The following is a 17,539-nucleotide window of genomic DNA, read 5'->3' on the forward strand; positions in this document are numbered from 1 at the left end:
GGGCCAAAGTAAGATATGATCAATTACTTCATGTTACTGAATTTTAATTTAAAAAATTATTGATTTTTCAGAAATAGTACCTAATCAAAAATCATGGCAAGCCTAGGATTAGCAAATTTGGGGAAGTTGTAGTTTCCAAATATGCCCGTTTTTAAAGTTTCTTATTAAAAGCACTGTAAATAATTCATATTTTTAAATAATTTTATTAAATATAAATATTTCATACAAATATTTTGCTACTTAATAATTAACAGTTTGTAGAATTATGAGAGATTATTAGAATCACCGATAAAACAAAATGCCAAATTTGTATTATCACACGAACTATATACAGACATCAGTCTAATAAACCTCTATTTAAAAAAAACATAAATATTTAAATAATTTATTACAAAAAGATAAGTGATAATTATTCATTCTCTGATTGTTCTATTTCTTCTCCGTCGCTGTTAAATTGTGATGACACCCAAGCTAAACCCCACTTAAGATTTGTTAACATAAATTTCAAAGCTTTCGTCCACTGTTCCTCGGAATTTAGCTGTATCCTTAGAAAAAAATCCAAAACATTAAATATACAGGGTGTTCAAAACCAGCATATAGATTATTTAAGACGTGGCTGACAATTTTGTGAAGAAAATTTCATATAAAAATGGTGTCTATGATTTCATTTGATAACTTTTTTTAATATTTTTTTTTAAATGAGTTAGTTTTAACATATAATGAAAAATGATTTTTTAGGCAAAAGGCATTTTGGGCCACATTATAAGAATTCTTCTCCATAAAATCGCCTTTGCAACCTCCTTCTAAAACATTAACATGCTGTTTTGGGACACCTGTACAAAAATATTACTTACTTTATCGAATAACTCGCATCCTTGTCCTCTATTTTTCCCTTATTAGTTCGATATGGAAAGCAGAAAACTTTATTAGCCTTTTCCAGCTTTTCAACTTTCTCTTGGAACTGTTGCAAGCAGTCCAAGAAAGCCACCATTCCACTGTCGAATTTGGTATCCCATAAATATCTGAAGCCACCCGACCCGTACAACGGTAACTCCTTCTGTTCTCCTATCACCTAAAATACACGTTTTGACGTAACGGACCAGGCTTTCTGTTTTAGATCTTATTAAAACAACAAAAAAAAACATAAATTTACCTCGATATACGAGTGGTTACCATACGGCACAAGCCTATATTTATCGAAAGTTAGATTTATCTTTCTGGCTAAAGCGGAGAGAAGTAGAGCCGTTTGTCCCCAGGCGGCGTTTATTTCTGACCAGTCTACGGGAGCAGAAGGCAGCCGTCCCAAACGAAAGTTGTTGATCGTCCCAAAGTGTCCCTTGTGCCAAATATGAAATGTCGCATTAAAAACGTTTGTTCTTTGTAATTTGTCTAATTGCATGTTTGAGTAGCTCACTTGACATTCCAGGCTGAAAGCAAGTTATAAACTTCTTCAAAAATTTTAACAGGATGCTAAAATTTTGAGTCGTTAAAATTCAATTGATATCGAGTAAATTGCAAAGCATTTTAAAATTTGACATATATTTTGATATTTTGGAAGTGGTGATTTTGAAACATTTTAAATGCATTTAGAATGTAACATTTACAGAATCGCCCTTTAAGTAAGAACTAAATTTACCTCTTTCCTTCTTCCTCGGTAACCATAACATCCCTTCGATGCCTTGTATACTCTTTAAAGTACCTCTCTTCTTCTTGCGACAGCCTTTTCGAAATAGCTTCTTGTTCTTCGATCGCCTTTAAGGTTTCAGCTTCTTCCTTTTGCAGCGCTTCCAATTCCTCCAACAGCCTTTTTTCTTCTGCCTTTAAATCACCCAATTCTTTCTCCAATTCGTTTAATTTTGGTTCATCTTTTTCATTTTGTAAACTAAAAACATTTTAAAATCACACGTAGTTCCTGTTATCTGGTTAACCTACGTTTTATAATAATTACTATAATCATCGTAATCCTCTTGAGTTATTTTAAGTTGCTGTTCCAATAGTTCTATCAAATTATCTGCACACTCGTCACATAATGGATGGTCTATATTGGAATTACCTGAAATCGTGTCAAATAACGCTACTTTGACCTTAAACAGAGTAAAAAGGGACAGTTGAAATTATGTAAAACACAATAAATAAAAAAAATTTAGCTTCAATGTGCCCGGAAGAGGTTTACGCATATTTTGTGAAACCGAATTTAATTTATGTTTACCTTGTATTGATGACTGAGTAAATCAACTTCATTTTCATCCGAAATTAACATAAAACCATTAGCACCATTCCCGGAATCGGAAAGCCTACACGGAGGTACATAATGGTCAAAACTAGTTGCTTGTGATTCTAAATCTACATCCGGGTTGGAATGTATTGGCACTGAAATATAATTATTAAAATATTAAATATTTCTCAAAATATTGCTTCACTGTGGAATAACAATATTATCAATAAAAATAATTGCTTTGCTTATGAGTCTTTTCTTTTTTTAACAGATTCATGGGAATTGGGGAATTAAACTTACAATTTAATTCTGCTGATACATGTTCACTAAAGGAATTCAAAGAGTCATCTAATCGAAGAGGCTGGGAACACCTCTGACATGCAAATGATACAAATAATTTCTCTTCAGCCATTTGTATTAATGCCCTGTAATATTTATTTCTAAGTATAACAAATGATAACCATATTATTGAAATTTTGTATCAACTGCAAACAGATGATCAGTTTATATTTTCTTCACAGAACAAAAACAATATTCTGTGAACGTGAACTATCTCGTTCATTCTGTCTTTTGTGACGTGACATTCGTGACAAGTTTATATAAGTCTATAGTCTATGGTATATAATTTTCGTAATGTATTTTCTATGGGTACGGTTGCGATTTCTAAAAAAAGGCGAATTTTCGTACGTGTCATAGGTATTGCAAAAAATACGATGACGTCTAGATTGTTGTATTCGGTGAAGAACAATAATTAATATAATGACAGTGACGGAGAAGAATTAATGCCAATCAGCAATAAATCTATATATGGAAAAAAAATAAATTTCTATATGTATCCTTACATGATTTTATATACCCCGGATTAAATAAATACGGCCATTAAAGATTTTAATTTTCCTGTATCTACCAAACTGCAATGAATGTTAAAATATTTGAAGAGCTTTAGAAACACTGAATCTGAGCAAAAATACAATATAAAATACAGTAAAAAAGAAACGTAAAATACAAATATCACATTCTCGATATTCAAAATTATGACTTGTTTTCCCTATTAATAGAACAAAACAGTGCTATCTCTTATTGTTTGTTTGTTTCCGCCAACGAATTCTAACCACCAATTTCTTGGTTTCCGCCATTGCGAAAAAGCGAATAAATGATGTGCAAGAATATTTAGAAGTATTTAAAAATATAAATAAATGGTGAAGCAGTTGGTTAGTTGAATTATGGCAGAAATTTAAATTCAACCAATCAGCTGCCATGATTTCAAAGTTTTCAACATTACAATTATGAGTTATATTTGATGGAAACTTCTTTAATTTCTTGTTTCTTATTAGTTAAGTATATTATAATAAAATACGTTACTTATCTAGAAATACTTGACTCAAAAACCATTTTTATCACAAAATATCCTTTTGTTTTGCACGTCACTGGTGACTGTTTTGATCGTTAGTACGTAGGCGGCTCGTATATAGGAGATTTGAGGTATCGTCATCGGTATATTTCTGTATTTTTGGGGATTATAGCCAAGAATTCCTATTTTCTTTGCTAGTTGAGAACATAGAGTAGTTAATGTAGGTAGGGTATAATAAGGACCGTTAAATAATGACTGAACGATTACGAAGTGGCAGTTTTGTAAATTCCGCAAATATATCGGCGAAAATGACCAACGACTTGACTCCTCGAAAAACGATGTTAATATTAGTGATAGTGGTCGGTTGTTTTGCAGTGTTGTGGCCAAAAGTCTTTTATCCCATGTTAGTAGGGTCTGCAAATCAGCATATAAAACCAAGCCCCATCGACAAAACTACAGGTAACATATTTATAATTAACTATTTTTTATTTTTCTTTTATTTATTCTTAATTTATTTTTAATCTAAATTTAGGATGCTGCGATGTGATATCAGAAATTGATGTCAACACCATTAAAATTATGTCTGAATTATGCAAAACCATTATAAAAAAGGACGAAGATGTGCCCTTAACCGGGAGAGAAATAGTAGTGAAATGTCAAAGTGCAGTTTTAGAGACTTGTGGTATCGATATATCGTCAGTATTACAAGACCAAGTTCGGTTGGGGCAGTCTGTAAAACAAATTCTAGATGAAATAAGGTCTTTGAACGGTTCGTTATGTTTAAAATACAATTTTGGGGTAGCCCCCTGGAGGCTAGGTGTTCCGCACAGAGTTACCGTTAAGATGCCACCTTCCAGTAAGCATTAAAAGTGTGCTTATTTATAATACCTATTAACTGGATTGCTACTAACCTTCATAACTATGTAATATTTTTGAATTCTTACTAGTAATACTAATTTTAACATTTTCTCCTATTATTCAGTATTTTTAAGAAGTATATTATTGTGCAATATGTTTTGAACTTTTTCATCACCAAAGCATATGTCACATTCAAATAAGCAAAGCATCAATTTATAATTCAATGATTATACTTTTAATAACATAAGGACATTTTTTTGTCATAAGAAATGTGATTTTCCCATAGATAGCATGTAAAAATGTTATAGATCCTATGGCAAGTATTTTATTCTTACTGTGTTAAAGTACTATAAAAAAAAACAAATGTTTGCATAATGGTAAATGTTATGTGAATTAGAATTTCTTCTCGTATAGTAATGACGAATTTTAGTAAGTGTAGATTTTGCGTAAATTGTATTTTCACTTTTGCTTTCCCAAATTGTTGTTTGTATTGAAGTAAATATTCAGTTTCTTTAATCAAAGTGATCTAAATTCTTGCGGAGACAATTATATTTTGTTAATTGTTCTTATATTTGTTCTTTACAGACATTAGGCAAGAAAGGCCAATGCATCTTCGATCGGAACTTATACATCCAGCCTTTAGAGAAAAGGGTAGAGCAATACCACAACCTCAAGTCAGCAGTCCTCGGGCTACTACAAGGGTAGTTGAGGGAAGAGTGAGTAATTTGCATTTCAATATATATCTTCCAAATCGATAGGCGCTAGATATGAAAAAGTTTGTGTATTTTTATATGAAATACGACTGGATGCTATAATATTTGATTTTAGGAACGTATTTACAATATGCACCAGTTTGCAGTTAGTTACATGTAGCATTCTTTAAATAAATGACAGTAAAGTGTTTATAATCTATTTATATTGAGCAAATTTGTTGGTACAGCTCCAATATTTATTTTTAAAATGAGTATTTTATAATGTTGATTTTATTCCCAATACTAGTTTACTTTTAGACGTGTAGAAATTTAAATAACTTCAAGTTATTCACACATTTTAGAGATGACAAATTGTAGAAAAGCATTACACGAAATATTTTAGATCATAGAAATGTTCCGAAATGTAATCACTAATACCATTGTAATAATAACTACCTATCTGTTGTGGCAAATTTCTTCAATTGAATTGTTAATATTTAGAAATTCTTAACATATCTGTGATTTCTGAGGTCATGAATAAGTTCTAACTTTGCGTCAATTATGTTACGTTTAGAACAGACTGGAATTGGAAAGAATCTAAATTTAGATATCCTGTAGCTGAAACACGAAATATAATTTTAGGGCTATAAATTTATATTTGGTTTGGAACTGACGAACGGAAAAATGTAAATATATATTAGATTAGTTAAAAATAACTGTTTATTAGGACCTTCAAAACCCAAAAAATGAGGTCAAATATGTTTCTAATTGCAAAGTTGTCTATTTTAAGTTCATGAGGCTTTGGAGTTATTTTATAAAATAGAAATATTTTTTGCTTATTTTCCGTCTGTTTATATTATGTCCATTTTTTTTCAAAATATTTGGTAAATATGTATCACAGATTTTGTCTTTTTTTTTTATCATTTTATGCAACAAAAATGTACAAGATCCTAAGATCATTCATCAGGAGGATCTCTAGAAATATACCAGTTTCGAACTTACAATGATTTAACAATAATGCTTTAACTGTCATCAGCTTTGTGTAATTAGTTGCCATGACAAATCTGTACTGTCAGGATTAATTTTAACACCTGCAGTTTACAGAAATTATGAGTATCCACATTTCAAGGGTATTTATCAATTTAATGAAAAATGTATGTACTTTTAATCTGCTATATTAAAACTTTAAAATATGTGAGATTTATATCATTCCCAGTCCACAGAACGTAATTTTTTGAATTGGTAATTCTGAAATCTTTGTTTTTCGGGTGTCATTGCATTTTTGAGAAAATTGTGTTCTAACACATCAGCAATAACTGTCTGCTATTTTACTTTTATAACGAGAAACTCGATACCATACTGTTTTTAGATTTTTAATTTATAAATTTAGAAATAGTACATATACAGAAACATACACCTCATTAAATATAGCCAGAAGCTGTCAATTATGTATTCAACAAGATGGAAGACAGTTCGAACAATTTTTATAAGATTTTTTATTGTTACATTTTTGTTTTGTTGTTGATCTGGTATCTATTTGTTTTGCTTTGTTGTTGTTACTTTAGACATATTTTGTAAAAAAATATTTTTTCCATAAAATATTTAACAAATATCAAGTTGTAATATATCGTTGACTGCAGAAAAAAATACTGTATCGAACAGGCCAAAAAAAAAAATAACGTGACATTTAAGAAAAAACAATTGAAAATCGCCTAACGATGATGGCAAAAAAAATTAAAATCAATTGTACCTAGTATTTGTCAAGCCATTAACAACAGTCTTTTGTTTTTTAAATAGAATAATTATTAACAGAGTTACAGCTTGGGGCGTTTTTTATAAGACAGCCTGTATATCTTACAGTTAAACTTAAATATCCAGATTTGCTAAAATAAACGAAATATCAAAAAATAGCATCTATAAATGTTGACTCTATTTCAGCATTTGAATCACCATCATAAATTTAGATTATCTGTTTTTTGAAAAAGCAGATGGGCAAATAGATTTCAGGGGGCAAATGTTTTTATATTTTTTTTTGGGTTTGTGTATTGATTTCGTACAATACGAATTGACAAATGTAGGTTCTCAAAAATGATTCAAACAATTCAATTGTTCAAAGTGCATTTACATCCTTTTTTAAGTCATTACATGAAACTAATTTGAAGTTAGCATTAAATTGAGAATTGTACATTTTACATCAAAATTAACGCACCACTAAAAACAAGAAAGCCAACTTTGATATCGAGCCCCATTTTTAGTAGTATTTTGACCCGAGTATACATTCAAAATATCCTTTTCAGCCGGGTCCTATACCTGGAATGCGACCGACCTTAGGAGGAGCTGGCCATGTTGTCCCCCCGCCAAAACAAGGCACGGGCAGTATGGGTCTTATTATGCCGATATATACAATAGGAATCGTGATATTCTTTACGTACACAGTGTTAAAGGTCTGTAATGTTTTTTTTCCCAAATCGTGTAGCTACATTCTTGTAAATTACGTCTGTCTCCGACTGTACCGACTTTTGAGAGTAAACTTCATTTTAGATTATTTTCAAAAAACAACCCGAAGCATTATACCCTCCGGTGGAACCAGATCCGAACTTCAGAAGAGAAGTTTTTGAATCTGAGAGAAGCCATGTGCCAAAACTAACTAGAGAAGGAGTCTCCAGTAAACTAGGTGAGTAAATACAGTTTACAAAATTAAACCAAGTCTATCTTTATCTACCGTTACTGGAAATATTTTTTTTCTTAGTCCTTAGCGGCAAATTTGTTATTACTACGTGAAAATTATAGCTTTGCTGCATAAATATTTAAACTATTTCGTGAATTGTCATCCATTATTTCTTACACAGTGTTTAAGTAAACATCAATCATAAAATGAGACCATAAAGTATGGGTAACTTTTCCTCTAGACGTTAAGGCCCTAATAAGATTGCAACTTAATTGTATCACATTAATTTATATTAGTTTTTACATTCGTAATTAACGCAATGTCCTGGGCTTGCATTCACTTGCTGCAGACTTACATCTAATTAACATTTATCTGCATTGCCGTTTCTTTGCAACTCCACATCTATCTGGGTAGTAAGAAGAATAATATTTAAGTACAGTTCAACTTAATTTCATCTGGCTGGTGTAGGTCGGATGCGCAGTGGCAAAGTTTAGGGGGAACCTGCAAGGCTCATTTCTTTTCAGCACTCATAAGACTAAGAGGCCACATTAAAAACTTAAAATAAAATTTTAAATGAACGAAGCAAAAAAGTAATAACAATTGAATTTTAATGCATTTAAAGGCAGTTAGAGTAATATATAAAGCTTTCTCTGCCGATTGTATTTTAGGTCCCACCACTCGATACTCAACTTTTTATATGTAAACATGTTTGATCACGTTTACGCATCTCACCGACAAGATGAAATTGATTGAACTTTACCACATTGGGTCTAAGTTATGTTGCTATAACATGCCGATATTTCTTTTCTTTTGTATATTTTCTGCAAGTATTTTATTTTAATTGTAAATATATTCATCCGCAACTTTTTGTTCCTTTTATAGTTATTTCTAATATTAACGATGTTTATATACTCTATATTTAAATGATTTATGCCACCAATGTAACAGGATGGAAAGAAAGGGATGCAAGTAAGTTACATTGTACGATCTTATAAACACACTGACTGCGTTATTTTATATTGCTTACTTCATTAATTCATTTTACATCTTTCTTATTTTTGTCGTATTCTGAATTTTTATAAAACATCAGTGAAAACTCGAATGACTTCACAAATCTAGTTCTGTTTAAAATATATTTTATTCATAATCAGTTACAGTTTTTAGGTCTGTCATCATTTTAGATGTATTATTTATAGTTTCCTTAAAAAATAGAAATATCACTACATTATTGTTAGTTTTATCAAAAAATATTTCATTAATATATAATTTTTGGAAATTATATTTGAGTCTACAATGTGATCAGTTTTTTTAAGTACGACATTTATTACATTCAAGTATTTTAAATGACTATTATATTTTAACTATATGATTTTTTGATAAAACTACAATTTATTGAACTTTGAGGAGAAAATCAGTTGTATGTATGTCTTTTAATTTATTTAGGGTGATTTTTAAGTTGAGACTCCTTTTATGACAGTGTATGGAAGTGAAAACAAGAAGTACTTTATCAGTTTTATTCTTATTTTAAGAATCATATCAGTTGTTCTAAATTAGACTCATTTATGTGGTTATTTTTGTGAATTGTTTGTGCCCAAGTTGCTCTTACAATAAATCATGACTATAACAGTAATCAGTAATTCACTAGTGAAGATGATTTTCATTTACCGGGAATGTAATCAAAATGCCGCGGCAGCGGTACACCGACCGCTGTAACTTTGTAAGAAGGACCATTGTAAATAATATAATAATTGGACCATGGAACATTTATTGTTTAAAACCTCAGTTAATATGCCTGAACAATAATTGTTTTTATATTTTAAATACAAATCCCTTAAGAGTTAATATTTCAACTTTAAACTCACCCTATATATGTAATATGTACGTGTCATCAAAGTGTAACCATACTTTTATAGAACCAAACATTTCAGTGACTACGGTTAGACTTTAAAGAATTGTAAGGAGAGAATGCACCATCTATCTAAAACTCACAGACCGCCACTACCGCTTTAGTCCATAATGTATTACTCCTAGAAATAATGTGTGAATGGTAATCTATGTATGCAGTTATTTTATCAGGCACATTTTTTTATTAAGTAAAATGTTGAACTGTTTCAAATAATAATTTAATGTTATGATATATTGTTGCGGAAGCAACATTTTTTTGCTGGTAAAGTTTGGATAATCGGGATCAACTAAAACAGGAGCCGTCATTATTTTTTCTGCAATCTAATTAAAAACTTATCATATTTAAGGAAAAAAATAATGAAAAACTGTGTCCTATTCAACAATTGTTCTGTCAAGTGTAGTACAGGAGGGAGAAAGATGCAATAGCCTTTAAGAGTTCCATTCTAGTCTAGTTGATGTGTTGTATCTGCAGGGGATGCAGAACTGGATCAACTTCGCCAACGTCTCCGTGAAACCGAACTTGCCATGGAGCGCATCGTCGAACAGATGGCCAAAGTGCCACTCAAGTTGCAGGTGCGCTGCCGAGCCGGGCCCCTCCTGATCCGCACTATCGGCAGCTTAGCTTTGCTTCGCTTACTGCATGCCCCCCCAGCCGTCTTCCATTTATTACCACCGCGGGTGCATATTTTTGAACGTTATTGTAACATCCGACACAACATTGAATTTACACACTTTCTAAGGAACACGTTTTAGTTTTCTCGACACGATACAAAGAATATGTTGTAAATGGTGATTAAGTAGAATGTACAAGGGGTTACTAAGCGCTTAATTTGAAAAGTAAGTGCTGTAAGGGGTGTAAATGAATGATGAATGGATGTAAATGATTGTAAGTGATATTTGTCACGTATGCCAGTCATACCAACATGTAACAATTGCAATTTTTCATTTAGTGCTAAAAAAATGAAATTTTGATACAGTCATGTCTATACGTAACAAGTAAAGTGAGATTATTTTACATAAAAGTTATATTATTTTGGTAATATTTTTGTTTTTGAAGGAACATGCTACTTAATCCAGACATTAGATCCGATTCACTGATTAAAGAGTATAAAACATGAAACTGAGGTTTCTCAAAACTTGGCTGTGAATGTTTCACTTTTCTCAATACTTTTATACACATTTTTGAGAAAACTTGTAGCTACTTTAGACGTAATGAGACGATTATCATGCCCATCTGAATAAAGAAATTTTGAAGGATTATTTACGAAGGCCTCAACGTTTTGCGCATGATATTACTTCATAATAGCAATTATATTTCTCGGTACAGCAATAAAATGTACCATATGTATTTATGTATTAAAATATGTTTAAAATTCAATGAAATAAAATTATATATTATCTTTTAGCTAAAGAACATGAAAATAGAGTACTGCATAACATTTATTAAGTCTGGCCAATTCGAATTAGAAATATGCTTTAAGAAGTAATGCCATTTTAGAGGTTGGGAAAAAAGGCAACTTTTGGGAATTTTTAAGGAAAAATCGATACAAGATATAGTGTCAGGGAACAAAAAGGCTTAATTGTACATGTTTCTAGTAGTATTGTGAATTTTTTTAAACTATTTGGATTCAAAATGGCAGCTGTAGGCGATGGCAAGCAACGACACCATTTTTCGGACGGCTGTGTCGGAACAAAAAAACAAAGATTTCTTTTATTTACTAAAAGCTAGGGAACATCGTAGGGAAATTAAAAAATATTAATAATTATTATCGATTTAGTGAACATTCAAAAAAAGTAATGAAAAACGAAAAATTTTGTTTTATATGTTAATAACAATGAAAATTGTTAATCAATCGAAAAACCCCTACAATGTTCCCAGAGTTATGTAATTGTGAAGCTCTGTACAAAATTTCAACTCAATTTGTTTCCGGACAGTTAAAAAAAGTAGTTTCTCAAAAAATGCTTTTAAAGTTATTTGTTGCCAGAATCAAGAAAGTACAACTACCTATTAAACTCATGTTTATTTCATATTTCATTAAAGTTTTTGAGAAATTTGGAATATGACCTAATTAAAACAGCTCTCTAGTTTTTCTTAACTTTTAATACATTAATGCAAAAAATGAAAGGGTCAAAAGAATTTCCGAAATTTTTCCGTGACTTTTGACAGACTTTTAGGTAAAAAATTGTCGTATCGGGAGCTAAAAAAAAAAACATTTTGAAGCTCTAAGATTGTAGTTTTTAGATCTTTCTGTCTAAATTTCTTAGGATCTACGGATATGCAATTCTAAGAAATAGTTCGACAAAAAAATTTTACAAATTTTCTTTTTTTTTCCGAGTCCACGGACTTGGAAAAATTTCTTTCAGCTAAGCCGTTGTATGAACCAGATAGCTTGTTTATTCCTTTTTTTTAATTTCGATACGACCATTTTTCATCAAAATATCGGACTTTTAATGCAAAAAGGATCCTTTTGTCTTTAATCATCCATAGCTCAGCGACAAATGGTCGTACAGAGAATTGAAGGACAGTTTCGAAAACTGGAATAAATTTCCTATAACATGCTGCCGCAACTTTTCGGAAAAAATATTTTTTCGTCTTTTACATGAACTTTAAAAACCAGGAAAAAAAAGGTAATTTATGGTTTTTTAGAAAATTGACGGCTAAATTAGAAATATTCATGAAATGACTAATGTTAGGCATGACTTTTACAGTTCGATATACCCAGAAGAACCCTGTGAAGTTTCATCTCGATCTAGCAAACCGTTTCATTGTTTCAAACAGTAAAACTTTTGAAAAAAATTTAATGATCATGTTTTTTGAGCTTAAACACTTCATAATGATTAAAATGGAAAAAATTTTTTTTTGAGGTTTTCTTACATTTTTACCGCAAATAACGTTTAAATTGATGAAAAAATTTAAATTTTTCGAAATTTTTTTTTTTTATTTTTTTGGAAAACCTTCCCGATATTGAAATGATCATCTGTTCATCAACTTTTAATTAAATTAAAATTAAAGTTGACCCAAATCAGATTTCGACCCTGATTCATATTGTTTTTTGAGACAAATTTCAAATTAATTTTTGTGCAATCTGTAGTCACTTAAAAAACAGTTTTTTTCAAAACTACCCTTTTTCTTCTCAGAAAAAAAATTCAAAATGATAATTTTTTTTTCATCAATTTAAACATTATTTGTGGTAAAAATGCGAGAAAACCTCAAAAAATTTTTTTTTTCCATTTTCATCATGATTATGAAGTGTTTAAGCTCAAAAAACGTGACCCTCTTAATTTTTTTCAAAAGTTTTAAACAAAGAAACGGTTTGCTAGATCGAGATGAAACTTCACAAAAGTTTACCGTCTGAAGCGCTTTCGGTTAACCGAGGTTTCTGATGACCGGCTTTCGGATAATCGGCGCTCTACTGTATATCTAATTCAGCCGTCAATTTTCTAAAAACCATAAATTACTCTTTTTTCCTGCTTTTTAAAATTAGGATGACAAAAAAAAATTTTTCCGAAAAGTTGCTGCAGCATTTTTCACCTAAATACAGTCTGTCAAAAATCACGGAAAAATTTCGAAAATTCTTTTGACCCTTTAATTTTTTGCATTAGTTTATAAAAAATATGAAAATTAAATGTAATCATTCTGATCTTCAGAGTTTTCCCACTCTCCTGATAATTCGTATATTTCCTTCGAAAATATGTAGCCTGAAATGTTCTATTTTTTTACATCGTTAATAACTACCTGTGTGGAGAGGGTTAAATTTTGATTTACAACAGTGTGTTATAATTGCAAGTCTAATTAAAATGTATTCGGTTCAAATTATTACAAATTTTGGGAAACCAGCCTCGTGTTTTATATTAACAATCTACTTGAGGAATAATAATAATTGTCCACTTTGTACACTTACACTCTTGACTGTCGTGGGAGTTTAGTGTTTACATTCTCTATTCGTAGTTGTTAATGCCATGTCAGCACTACTGGACGAAGTCGACCAAGAAATCGAGTCTCGACGTTACATTGCTGAACAGGTAACAGTCAGTGTTACCAGTATATATCTATATATATGCTGATTTACCAAACGCAGTTTTAACATTTGTGGAGTTTGCTGACTTGACTTACCTTGCAAGCTGTAGTAGTGATATGATTTTTACAGATTTTTGTTTTTTTTTCTTTCTACATATTTTATATAAATACAGTAGAAAATTATTTACAAAATTATTTTGTTGTGCTGTTAATTAGTCTACTGCATTTATATATTTGACGAGCATGCCACTTTTACGTATTTTTGGCTTAAAAAAATATTTCGACAAAGCAATAAAAACATATTAGAAATTACATCAATTTATAGTGTTCTTATTGGTATTAACTAATTCACATTCATTTTCTGACACAATTTTTCCAACATAGGTGTAACTATGAATGAGGGTCATATTTATAGGGAAGCTACCGTACACAGTTCGGTTATTAAGCTTTAAGACTGATTTTATTGTGGCGAAGTGCGCGGCGCTATCTATGTGCGGTTAATGGAACTATGTAGTGGGAAGTTTTCTGAGCAACAATAAAAGAGTGACCGCAAAAAACCTGTGATTTTCACCCGTTTTTTCACAATTCGCAGAGAATTAAAAAAAAATCAGAAAAATATATTTTTGGTCGCAAATTACTTGTCGTAAAAAACTGAAATGAGCATATCTTTTAGTATTTTGAAAATTTAAAAAACACTCCCTTAGCGCGCTTAAGGGTGGATTTTCTAATTCAACATGCTTATTTCAGTCATGAGAATAAATCTTTCTGTGTATCAAGAATCATTCGATAGAAAAATTCACATGTTAATAGTTTTTATATTCAATTCTTCATTTTGGGTGTCTTTTCAACCCTTGGAATAGGGGCGATTTTTGAAAATTTTCAAAAAACTAAAAGCTATGCTCATCTTAATTTTTTATGACAAGTAATTTGAGACCAAAAACATATTTTTATCTATTTTCTTTAGTTCTCTACGAATTGTGAAAAAACGGGCGATTCTTGCGGTCACTCTTTCATCGGTATACGTGTATCTACCACAAAGTTATAACGTTATGGGTGTAGCGAGTATTTGATAGTTGTCATGGAAATGCACATTGAACAGTGTATAGCAGTAAAGGTCTGTTTTAAAGTCGGTAAAACAGCCACGTAAACATATCAACTGTTACAAACGGCCTAGGGTGAGGAGTGTGTATCACATCTGACTGTGTTCCTCTGATTCAGAAGGTTTTGTGATGGCATGACGATGAAAGGGCGTCCTCGCAGAAGCCGAACAAACAAAACAGCAACGTCTGATCGTCGATTAATCGTACACGGACTGTCAACATTCTGATGATTGTCATATATTTTTACAAAATCGTTTTCGATCTCTGGCACTCCGTTAGTCTTATATAGTTGCTTTAAAAAGGATTTCGGGAGCTGCCCAGTGATGGCATAGACAAAAGTTTAAGTGCAGTTTGAAATATGAATTAAAACTCAATTATTATTTGGTTAAAAAAAATATATGTCGGATAAGTATTCTGGGGATTACGCATTTATTACTACAATAATACTGACCCCTACTTAACGTTACACCCTGTATAACAATCTTCAATGTTTCTTTATGAAATAGCACATAATTTATAAAGTAGAAATAAGTTGATGTAAGTTCTAAACTTCCAGTGCATAATATCTAATAGTTAAAGGAATTTTATTTGAAGGTATTTTAACCACTTTTTTTGTGTATTTCAAGATCCATACGTTCTTCCAATTCAAATACTTTTCTTGTAGAATGTAGTGGCTAATGGAAATGTGCCGCAAGACGAAGACCAGCCTTCTGTGAAAGTTCTCGGCATGGAAATGACTGCCAGCTGTGAAGGTGGGAAAAAATGGTCACGACCGAACTCTCCGGTTTTACCTGCCTCGTCTCAGGCTCCACGGGAACCACCCGAACTACCCCAGGTAGGCGTAAAAGAATTTATTGCCAGAGGAGAACACATGTTTTTTACGTTTTCAAATAGCAATCTGGGTGTATTTTTGTTTTCAGGAAATATTCCTGGAAGGGGCGTTACCGGCACAGTCACATTTACTAGTGGCCGATTCAGCAACCGAAGCCGAAAAAACTAGCTCTGAGGAAGACCCGGCCGTTGTGCTTGCGGGAAAGATGACTTTGTCCGTTATTAGCCTCGATTCTTCTGGTAAGTATTACAAGATATGAAAATGTATGAATATGATGTGATTTAATTCAGTTCTTAAGTCGTAAACAAAGAGAATTCTGTATTTCAGTTATATACTTTTTGGAAATGATTCTCATGATTTTGTTAATGAATTTTTGTTTGTCTCCACTATTGTAACGTTCAGTCATAAATATAATAACTAAAGATCATAAAATATATAAATTTGTTGATTAAAAGAAAGCATTATATTTTATTCCCTGAAAATTAAGATACTTCGGCAATACCAAATTTGAAAACATGCCAATAATTGAAACAACGTGAATATATTATCAGTTATATTTTAAGTAATTTTTTTTTTACCAACGGTAACATTTAAGGTTCTAATAGCAGTAAACTTTAATTCAATAATTATTTAATAGTGATTATAACAGTACAGAATTTTTTCTAGAATAAATGATATAAGTCTATCACTTCCCAAAAATTGCAGCAGCAAAAAATCATATATCGAAATGTTTATTTCTTCATTTTTAATTACTGTCTCACTTTTAGTTAGCTTAAGATATGAACAGAAAGAAAAGGTTGTAGAAATTCAAAGGCCAGGACTTATTTTTGTAGTTATTCTGCTAAACTGTCGAGAGATTGAAAAAAATTATTTTAAGACCGTAGAACAAGTAGCGGAAGAAATAGTGTCAGCGTTGTTATTCCTTGTGTAAAAATGAAAATCAGAGATTTTTTTACTTATAACAACTATGCGCGGTGACCGACATTGACAATGTAAAATGTCTCTTCAAGTTTGTTTTTTGTTAAAAAACTGCAACTGTTTGACAAAACGTCATACGAGTATATAACACGTGAAAGTGAAATGGTTTTATATATTCGTCAAAACTTCTCACTTGCTTATAATGGCTTATTTCACTCGCACTATGATTATTTATATGATTTGTGTCCCATTTATACATAAATAAAATTGGATAGGGTCTACAATATAGAAGACGACAAAGTTCCTGCATATCCTACACTAATGCAAAAAATTAAAGGGTCAAAAAGATTTCCGAAATTTTTCCGTGATTTTTGACTATTTAGGTGAAAAATGGTCGTATCGGGAATTAAAAAAAAGAATTTTGAAGCTCTAAGATTCTAGTTTTTAGACCTTTTGGTCAAAATTTTTTAGGAGCTACACTTATCATGCAATAGCTTGTTTATTCAGCTTGAATTTCTTTTTTTTTTTAATTTCGATATGACCATTTTTCATCGAAATATCGTACTTTTAATGAAAAAGGATCCTTTTGTCGTCAATCATCGATATCTCGGCATCAAATGGACGTACAAAGAACTGAAGAACTGTTTCAAAAACTGGAATAAATTTTCTGTAACATGCTATAACAACTTTTCAAAAAAAAATGTTTTTTCATCTTTTACACGAATTTAAAAAATCTGGAAAAAAAGGTAATTTATAGTTTTCTAAAAAATTGACGGCTAAATTAGAAATATTCACGAAATGACTAATGTTGATCATGACTTTTACAGTCCGATATGCCCAGAAGAACCCTGTGAAATTTCATCTTGATCTAGCAAACTGTTTCTTTGTTTCAAACGGTCAACCTTTTGGAAAAAAAAATGATCACGTTTTTTGAACTTAAACACTTCATAATTATGATTAAAATGAAAAAAAAATTTTTTTT

At 31.0% G+C, this 17,539-nt stretch overlaps 2 protein-coding genes across 2 annotated transcripts in view; one reads left to right on the forward strand and one right to left on the reverse strand.

Annotated features, from left to right (window-relative positions):
* Positions 1-239: 239 nt before the first annotated feature.
* LOC108910759 (beclin-1-like protein) lies at positions 240-2,787 on the reverse strand. The gene is made up of 7 exons (XM_018715462.1): positions 2,516-2,787; positions 2,210-2,370; positions 1,933-2,084; positions 1,637-1,882; positions 1,154-1,427; positions 855-1,072; positions 240-545 (listed from the first exon to the last, which is right to left on the reverse strand). The coding sequence occupies exons 1-7, from the start codon at positions 2,625-2,627 to the stop codon at positions 410-412; spliced, it is 1,299 nt and encodes a 432-aa protein (XP_018570978.1). The 5' UTR covers positions 2,628-2,787; the 3' UTR covers positions 240-409.
* Positions 2,788-3,699: 912 nt separating this feature from the next.
* Positions 3,700-17,539, forward strand: part of LOC108910789 — a 29,526-nt gene continuing 15,686 nt past the window's right edge. Inside the window, exons 1-8 of the mRNA XM_023454775.1 lie at positions 3,700-4,025; positions 4,099-4,422; positions 5,010-5,140; positions 7,414-7,560; positions 7,658-7,790; positions 10,162-10,262; positions 15,472-15,642; positions 15,728-15,897. Of these exons, the coding sequence (XP_023310543.1) occupies positions 3,818-4,025; positions 4,099-4,422; positions 5,010-5,140; positions 7,414-7,560; positions 7,658-7,790; positions 10,162-10,262; positions 15,472-15,642; positions 15,728-15,897 (1,385 nt within the window). The 5' untranslated portion in view covers positions 3,700-3,817. The remainder of the gene's footprint in view (positions 4,026-4,098; positions 4,423-5,009; positions 5,141-7,413; positions 7,561-7,657; positions 7,791-10,161; positions 10,263-15,471; positions 15,643-15,727; positions 15,898-17,539) is intronic.

The sequence above is a fragment of the Anoplophora glabripennis genome, unplaced genomic scaffold, assembly GCF_000390285.2.
Source record: "Anoplophora glabripennis isolate ALB-LARVAE unplaced genomic scaffold, Agla_2.0 scaffold402, whole genome shotgun sequence".
Classification (NCBI taxonomy): domain Eukaryota; kingdom Metazoa; phylum Arthropoda; class Insecta; order Coleoptera; family Cerambycidae; genus Anoplophora; species Anoplophora glabripennis.

Bases quoted from the DNA above. Each gene is read 5' to 3' on its own strand.
- LOC108910759 (XM_018715462.1), bottom strand. From the start codon at position 2,627: ATGGCTGAAGAGAAATTATTTGTATCATTTGCATGTCAGAGGTGTTCC. The intron at 2,371-2,515 runs GTAAGTTTAATT...ATTATATTTCAG, and splicing joins TGTATCAGCAGAATTAAATT to TGCCAATACATTCCAACCCG. The intron at 1,428-1,636 runs GTAAATTTAGTT...ACTTGCTTTCAG, and splicing joins ACCGAGGAAGAAGGAAAGAG to CCTGGAATGTCAAGTGAGCT.